This window comes from Hordeum vulgare, chromosome 1H, assembly GCF_904849725.1.
Source record: "Hordeum vulgare subsp. vulgare chromosome 1H, MorexV3_pseudomolecules_assembly, whole genome shotgun sequence".
NCBI classification, from domain to species: Eukaryota; Viridiplantae; Streptophyta; class Magnoliopsida; order Poales; family Poaceae; genus Hordeum; species Hordeum vulgare.
This window is the reverse complement of record NC_058518.1, coordinates 479802774-479812018: the sequence shown is the minus strand read 5'-3', so window position 1 is coordinate 479812018 and position 9245 is coordinate 479802774. Positions and strand designations below refer to the sequence as shown.

Below are 9245 nucleotides of genomic sequence, written 5' to 3'. Positions count from 1 at the left end.
GGAAAGGGTGATGCAGCACAGGAGCAGTAAGTATTTCCCTCAGTTTGAGAACCAAGGTATTGATCCAGAAGGAGGGTCTCATCAAGTCCAGAGTACCTGCGCAAAGACAAACAAGCTTGCACCCAACGCTTCAAAGGGGTTGTCAATCCCTTCAAGATTGTTTGCAAAGTGAGATCTGAAGGCGGAAAGTGCAACGAAGTAAAAAGTGTAAGGCTGAAAATATGGTGTGGAGTAGACCGTGGGGGCCATAGTGTTCACTAGAGGCTTCTCTCAAAATAGCAAGTATTACGGTGGGTGAACAAATTACTGTCGAGCAATTGATAGAACCGCGCAAAGTCATGACGATATCTAAGATAATGATCTAGCATATAGGCATCACGTCCGAGACAAGTAGACCGATACTTTCTGCATCTACTACTATTACTCCACACATCGACTGCTATCTAGCATGCATCTAGTGTATTGAGTTCATGACGAATAGAGTAACGCTTTAAGCAAGATGACATGATGTAGAGGGATAATCTCAAACCAATGATGAAAACCCCATCTTTTTAAACTTGATGGCAACAACACGATACGTGCCTCGCTACCCCTTCTGTCACTGGGTGAGGTCACCGCATGGTATGCACCCAAAACCAAGCACTTCTCCCATGGCAAGAATCATAGATCTAGTTGGCTAGACAAAACCCACAACTCGAAGAGAATTACAAGGATATGAAATCATGCATAAGAGAGACCAGAAGAAAATCAAATAAGATTCATAGATAATCGCGAGACGAAGATTGGTTACAAGAGATGAACTAGGGATTGGAGAGGATATGGTGCTGATGAAGATGTTGATGAATACGCCCCCCTCCGACGAGGGGAGTGTTGGTGATGACGATGGCGACGATTCCCCCCTCCGGGAGGGAAGTTTCCCCGGCAGGATCGTCCTGTCGGAGCTCTAGATTGGATCTGCTCAAGTTCCACCTCGTGGCGGCGGCGAAACCACGAAAAAGCTCCCGATTGATTTTTTCCAGACTAGGACACTTCATATAGCAAAAGAGGGGGGCTAGTGGGCCTTTAGGCAGCCCACAAGCTTGCCCACCGCCACTAGGGGGGTGGTGGCGGAGTGTGGGATTGTGGGGCCCTGGTGGCCCCCCTCCGGTAGTTCTTTCACCCAGTATTTTTAATATTTTCCCGAAAAAATCCACGTAAATTTTCAGGGCATTTGGAGATATGCAGAATAGTGGACTAGGATTTGCTCCTTTTCCAGTCCAGAATTCCAGCTGCCTGAATTCTCCCTCTTCAAATAATACTTGCAAAATAAGAGAAAAAGGCATAAATATGGTACCACAAGTAATATAACAGCCCAAAAAGCAATAAGTATCAACATCAAAGCATGATGCAAAATGGACGTATCATGCCTCGCTACCCCTTCTGTCACTAGGTGAGGACACCGCACGGTATGAACCCAAAACCAAGCACTTCTCCCATTGCAAGAATTATAGATCAAGTTGGCCAAACGAAACCCATAACTCGAAGAGAATTACAAGGATACGAAATCATGCATATAAGAGATCACAGGAGACTCAAATAATATTCATAGATAATCTGATCATAAATCCACAATTCATCGGATCTCGACAAACACACCGCAAAATAAGATTACATCGGATAGATCTCCATGAAGATCATGAGAACTTTGTATTGAAGATCCAAGAGAGAGAAGAAGCCATCTAGTTACTAGCTATGGACCCGTAGGTCTATGGTGAACTACTCACGCATCATCGGAGAGGTCATGGTGTTGATGGAGAAGCCTTCCGTGTCCGAATCCCCCCTCCGGCAGGGCACCAGGACGTGCCCCAGATGGGATCTTGCGGAGACAGAAGCTTGCGGCGGCGGAAAAGTGATTACGATGCTCCCCTGATTTTTTTTGGAAATATTTGGGAATTTATAGGCGCAAGATCTAGGTCAGGGGACCTCCAGGGGGCCCACAAGCCTGCATGGCGCCCCCCATGCCCGCGGGGTGGGGGCTTGTGGGGCCCTTGGGGATCTTCTGGCTTGGCCCCCAAGCTCTCCGATCTTCTTCCGTTCCAGAAAAAAATCTTTTCGGGGATTTTCTTCCGTTTGGACACCGTTTCAAAATCTCCTCTGAAAGGGGTCAAAAACATGGAAAAAACAGGAACTGGCACTTGGCACTGGATTAATAAGTTAGTCCCAAAAAATAAATAAAAGGCATGCAAAACATCCAAAGTTTGACGAGATAATAGCATGAAACCATAAAAAATTATAGATACGTTGGAGACGTATCAGTCTACTCTTGTGATTGAACCTGAAATTTATGAAAAAAATGGCGAGGATGAGAAGCCGGTGGACGAGAAAGCCATGTTTGCTTTGTTTGGTTTAAAAATAGAGGCAAACGGGAGAGATGCTGGAGTGGAAGTTGCAGCCATAGAGAAGCTGGCTCTCCTACAAATGGAACTAAGAAAAGGTAGAAAATCATAATCATGATTGTTTCTAGTTCTAATACCATGTTCTTGTTTCTAGTTCTAATACCATGGTTTCTTTACATAAAATTGTGCTAATTGCTTCTTCTTGTCAGAACCGTAAGGGCAAAAAGAATACATCACCATGGTTTGATGTTGCAGTTAGTAATACAATCCCATCTACACCAGCTAAGAGCGTGAATGCTGCCACCACTAGTAGTCCTCGACCTATTACAAGGAGCCAAGTGTTGGGGAACGTTGCATGGGAAACAAAAAAATCCTATGCACACATAAAATCTATCCATGGTGATGACCATCTATGAGAGGAGAGATCGGATCCACATACCCTTGTAGATCGCTAAGCGGGAAGCGTTAAGAAACGTGGTTGATGTAGTCGAACATCTTCGCGATCCAATCATGATTCGTCCCACGAACTCCGTCCTAATCTAGCGCCGAACGGACGGCACCTCCGCATTCACCACACGTGCAGCTCGATGACGATCTCCGCCTTCTTGATCCAACAAGAGAGACGAAGAGGTAGCTGAATTCTCCGACAGCACGACGACATGACGACGATGGTGCTGGAGCTAATCCGATAGGGCTTCGTTGTGCACTACTGAAATAACCTATGGGGTGTCACGAAGTAGTGGAGGGAGAGGGGTTGCGCCGTGGCTTGAGGTCCGACTAGCCTCTCTCACCTCTACTATATATAGGAGGGAGGGAGGGGTGGCGCCCTAGGGAAAACCCTTGGGGTTCGGCCAGCGCACCAAGGAGGGGGAGGAGTCCTCCTCCAATTCGGTTTGGTGGAGGAGTCCTCCTCCTAGTAGGTTTGCCCCACCCCTCTCTCTTTTGGCGCATATGCCTTATTGGGTTGGCTGCCCAGCCCACTAGGAGCTGGTGCGCCACCCTTTAGGTCTATGTGGCCCTCTCCGGGTGGGTGGCCCCTCCCGGTGGACCCCTGGAACCCATTCGTCATTCCCGGTACATTAGAGAAAATACCCGAAAACCTTACGACATCCAAATATACCTTTCCTATGTATTAATCTTTGTCTCCGGACCATTCCGGAACTCCTCGTGACGTCCGGGATCTCATCCGGGACTCCGAACAACATTCAGTCACCAACATACATAATTCAACTATACCAAAACGTCACCGAACCTTAAGTGTCGAGACCCCGCGGGATCGAGAACCATGCAGACATGACCTGAGACACTCTCCAGTCAAGAACTAATAGCGGGACCTGGATGTCCATATTGGTTCCTACATATTCTATGAAGATCTTTATCGGTTGAACCTCTATGTCAAGGACTCAGTTAATCATGTATAACATTCCCTTTGTCCTTTGGTATGTTATTTTCCCGAGATTCGATCGTCAGTATCTCTATACCTATTTTAATCTCGTTACCGGCAAGTCTCTTTACTCCTTCTGTAATACAAAATCCCGTGGCTAAATCTTTAGTCACATTGCCTGCAAGGCCTTTTGTGATGTTGTATTACCGAGTGGGATCCTAATGATGTGATCCGTTATCAAGTGAAAACCCTTGTCTATGACGAGGAAACCTTGACCATCTTTGATCAACGAGCTAGTCTACTAGGGATAGTGTGTTGTCTATGTATCCACACATGTATCTAAGTTTTCATTCAATACAATTCTAGCATGGACAATAAACGATTATCTTGAACAAGGAAATATAATTATTATTATTTTATTATTGCCTCTAGGGCATATTTCCAACACCAAGCTGCATCCCAAGCTGCCACAACTAGTAGTCTTGGACGTGTTACAAGGATGCATGCTACATCCCAAGCTGCTACTACACCAACAAAGTCTCCAGCAAAAGGAAAGAAGAAGAAGATGACTCCAAAGAAGAAGAAATTAAGTGAACTGTGAACTCGTTTGTGACTGTCATGAACTACTTTATTTGTTGTGCATGAGAGACAAAAAATCACTTTCATTTGATGTGTACGTGAGGTGCAAACTCATCATTGTTATTTTGTTGTCATGAACTAATTTCCAACCTTGTGAACCTTGTTCAATTTATGCTTGTGAGTTTGCTCTTAGATTTGTGAGTTTGTGAAACCATGCATTTTGTTGTCAGTTTTGTAAGTTTCAACTAATGTTCACATTGTAGCCAAATTATAGCATTTTTTGTTTGAAACAAGCACATATCATCACAATTTATTTGGGCGACACATTGAGGGGTAATTTTATCTATTCATGTACCCATTTGCTATTTATCCACTGATAAATCTGTTAAACATTACAAAGAAGAGCATCAGCTACATCATGTCCAAACCTGGGGATTAAAAGGAAGCCAGACAAAGAAGCAAGCTTAAGTTGCAGTGAAGCACTAACCCCCCGAGGGGTGATAATCATTTCTTCGTTCACCTACCAAGATGATGTCATCATACATAATTTACCGATCAGTAATGCTACACGTACATAAGTTTAGAGGGGTTTTACAGACACGTGGATTTTGACTGAAGGTTAAGAGAGATGAAGCTCCACCTCCTTAAAAATCAGAGAGAGAAAGGTTAATTAAGAAGAAAGAATTCTACACAACGTGTAACCGTGTGTAACTCTTTATACGTTTAGTATTTTTATTTGCCGATCCTAGAACCATCTGCAACATCCCATTTCAAAGCCCCCTACTCAACGGCGGCCGTGTCTCCACGCGTCACCCAATCCAGCCATCCGCCGGAACCCAGGTGCGCCACAGCTCGTGTTTCCCCAGCCGCGAGCTCTCTCCGGCCGAGCTCGCCCAAACGAATGGCAGCCACATCCGTCGCCTCCGCCCCGCGCCCGCTCCGCGCGACGCCGCGCCGGCAGCCCGGCGCGCCCTGCCACCACCACCACGCCGCGCCTCTCCACGCCCTCCGCAGGCCGCGCCTCGCCGTCTCGGCCTCAACCACCGACGAAGCCAGCGGCGCCTCCTCCTCCTCCTCGTCGCGGTTCTACTTCAACTTCACCGGCTTCCCCTTCCCGCTCGGCCCCTTCCTCAACCGCCGCACCACCCGCACCGAGGTGACGATAACAACCGCACCTCAGCCTGCTGCTCCCCGAACTCATCGCCTCACTTCGCTTGCTCTCTGAATGCAGGCGGTGAAGGGCAGCGTATGGCTGTTCGAGCAGGAGCAGGCGCTGGGCTTCAGCAGTGTCTCCACCAACACCCGCATGACCGTCGTCAAGCTGCGCTCCGGCGGGCTCTGGGTGCACGCCCCCATCGCCCCCACCAAGGAATGCATCCAGGTACGCTTCATCAGTTTCAGCAAAGGAAGCAACACTTCGCGCGGCTCCTGTTCGACATTAATCCGGTGCCACGCCGTGTGCAGCTGATCAAGGAGCTGGGCGCGCCGGTGGAGCACATCGTGCTGCCGACCTTCGCGTACGAGCACAAGATCTTCCTCGGCCCCTTCTCCAGGAAGTTCCCCGGGGCGCAGGTGTGGGTGGCGCCGCGCCAGTGGAGCTGGCCCGTCAACCTGCCGCTCGAGTTCTTCGGGGTCTTCCGCTCCAAGCCCCTCGAGGACGAGGACGATGCCACGCCCTGGGCCGCCGAGATCGAGCAGAAGGTGCTCAGCTCGCCGGAAGTTGGTATTCCCAGTTCCTCACCACACATTCTGATCTCTGAACACTATGATGAATGCATTGATGCGTACGTCCTACCTGTGTAAATTGGCTGCGTTCAGGCATTGGGCCGTACGTGGAGGTGGCGTTCTACCATAAGCCTTCCAGGACATTGCTGGTGACGGATGCTGTGATTTTTGTTCCTCGGCAGCCGCCCGATTGCATCAGCAAAGAGTCCTTGTTGGCAGCTGCCAAGAACGGCTTGGCGGTGAAGATACTAAGCAAAGGGAGAGAGGTTCCTGATGATCCTGTTGAGGACAACAAGCTGACCCGGCAGACAGGTACATACTGTTTGATGCCATTTCTGAACTAATTGACATAAAGTTAAACAAGGATTAGCTGGAAACGGGGAGATCTTGAGTTCATGTTAGAATTGAGGTAGTGCAGTGCACACTGGCTAGATTGTTTCCCATATAGGCATAATTTTTCAGGTGATTTACATACAGGCATATAGCCAGTCCCCTTTCCCAACTAGGTATGCTCATCCAGAGAAGTGTCTTCAGAAACTTGACCATATTCACTTTTTTCAGTTAGCTTTTTCCATATTTTGGAAAGGAGCAACATTCAACAGTCTAGCATTTTAACGGGATCTTGGGGTTCCTGGCATGTCCCCTTTTAAAATTTCACTCTCTTAATGAAAAGGCAGCACTCCTGCCGGTTCCTCAAAAAAAAATGGTGAAATGCTTCCATTCTGTATTAATTGTTATCACAATGGTACAATAATTATCTGGAATGTGTAAATGTAGAATTCATGTTTTAAAGAAGGTAGTGTAGTAGAACACTACACTGAGTTCCATCTAGGCATCTAGGTATGTATTGTTCCGAAAACATGTTCGTGCAGAAACCTGTCCGTATCAACTTAGTAACTTTAGTTGGCCTTTTCGAATTTAAAAAGCAGCAACATTAAGTAGGAAGGTCATCTTGCAAGTATCGGTGTGTTCTTGTTCCTGTTGCTTAGGGTTTGTGTATCTGAATGTTGTTTACATTGCTTAGGTTTTGTGTATCTGAATGTTGTTTACATGACAATCTGTCAATCTCTGTCCTCAGCGTTTTCATGTCCTAGAAGAAAGTAAGGGTACACGTGCATGTGGTTGGGTTTTCTCATTTGCCTACTATCTTCCTGCGTTCAGGAATACCATCATTCCTGCTACCTTGTCACCGTGGTCATTCTTGATATGTATATCGTTGATCCTTGTCATTTCTATCGTTTCAAGATTGTCAATGATCAAACCTGTTAACTTTCAGTCTGAAGCTTTTACGTGACAGATAGAAGCAACATTATAATTGCTCGTTGCATAGGACAAATCATATATTGATGTACCAACAATCTTGTATTACATATTCGCATCAACAACATCGACAGAATTGTAGTAACCTCGTCTATGATACAACAGGATGGGAGAGGATGGTACTTCAAATACTGTTTCTTGGCCCCTCAAATCTTCTGGAACCGAACGCGAGCTTCGCCCAAATGTCACAGAAACTGATCGTTTCACCAATCGTGAAGACGCTCGTTTTCAGCAAAGTTCCAGAAAAGGTATATTTTGTCCATGCTGAGAAGTGTGAAAGCAGCTTCTACACTACACTAAGTTACACTACGCTAGGTTACACTTCAGTCATTTCTTCGTTCGTGCTAACATCATCTCCTCCTTCTGCAGGTGAGGGACTGGGTGGACAGGATCGCCGCAGACTGGCCCTTCCGGCGGATCATCCCGGCGCACTTCGCTGCCCCGATCAACGCGAGCCGGTCCGATTTCCTGGCCGCCTTCGCCTTCCTCGACGAGTTCCTCCCGGACCGCCCCGCCGCGTCGCCCAGCCTGTCCCTCATGTTTGCCTCGCTCATGGGCAAGGCGGCCAGCTACTTCCCGCCGGACGACATGAAGACGCTCTCCTCGCTCGACGACTTCCTGGTCTCCGTTGGGGCAGTCAAGAAGACCGTCTCCGGAAGAAAGCGATGAGACATGCCAGAGAAACCGCTGCACTGTCCATAGTTTTGTCACAAAGAAAAACGTCACTGGTTACACCAGTTGCTGCTGTAAATGATCAAGTTTATCCACATTGCTGCAGAATGCGTGTATAGAGTTAGTTACATACGTAGATTATATAGTACTCCCTCTCCGTCCCAAAATTCTTGTCTTAAATTTGTTTAGAAATAGATGTACCTAAATACTAAAACATGACTAGATACATTCATATCTAGATAAATCTAAGACAAAAAAATTAGGACGGATGGAGTACTAAGTACGATGAAACGGCTACGTTTTGCAGTAGAAATCTGTGATCCGAAATCCAGAATCGGCCGGTCTACAATGAAGCACTATCCCTCTGTGCACAACTTGTTGCGGTTTACAGTACGCATTTTGGTTGGCCGGACCCCGGAGGGAGGGCACGGACGGACGTGTGAATTGTTCGGACGGCACACAGGATTGGGATGATGATGTTGCACGGCCGACTCGGAGTTAATTCCATGGGCATGGCCCGGCAGATCCAGTTTCCGTCGAGTAAATGCGCGGGGGCTGCCTCCATGAGCCGGCGGGCACACGGCCGAGTCAAGTACACGGGCAGCTGCATTATCTTCACGCGGCAGACAGTTACCTCATTAACCCGCACGTACGTACTACTACTGCACATCGCCTCCTGAGTATAGTGCCCTATCATGTGTGCTGCAGCATTGCTGCACTACGAACCCCGACTACTACTAGCACACTGTATCAGTTTTGCCTGCGCGTTTTTTTTCCATGGCTCACTGAGGCAGGTAAATAACTCTTTTTATTTGAAAAAACAACCGCGGCACCCCACCTGAATATATTTCTCAAGTTTATAACCTAGCGTTGCCATATCTCTGACTACTCATACTTGTACATGTAAGCTTGTGCGTTTGGTCTTTTCGGTTTGTTCGGTCCAGTCTTCGGTCTTCCATAATTGATGACTGGAATTATTTCGTCTTCTCGGTTCTCCACTGCCATGCTGCAGCACGTATTCATGTACATTATAGGCGTCAGCAGACATGATTCAAACAACTTAGAATTATACAAAGAGAGCCTTGACTTAGTGGTTGGGCATGCGGTTGTACAGCCTAACGACCCGAGTTCAATGTTTAGAATTGACAGGCGATGTATATGGAGTTTTCCCCATTTATTGAGGGTCAAGT

The 9245-nt window shown here is 47.2% G+C and overlaps 1 protein-coding gene across 1 annotated transcript; it reads left to right on the top strand.

Moving 5' to 3' along the window:
- The first annotated feature begins 5129 nt into the window (after positions 1 to 5129).
- LOC123416474 lies at positions 5130 to 8191 on the top strand. Its single transcript, XM_045106800.1, has 6 exons — positions 5130 to 5494; positions 5570 to 5719; positions 5803 to 6061; positions 6157 to 6375; positions 7489 to 7631; positions 7753 to 8191. The coding sequence occupies exons 1-6, from the start codon at positions 5240 to 5242 to the stop codon at positions 8050 to 8052; spliced, it is 1326 nt and encodes a 441-aa protein (XP_044962735.1). The 5' UTR covers positions 5130 to 5239; the 3' UTR covers positions 8053 to 8191.
- The last annotated feature ends 1054 nt before the right edge of the window (positions 8192 to 9245 follow it).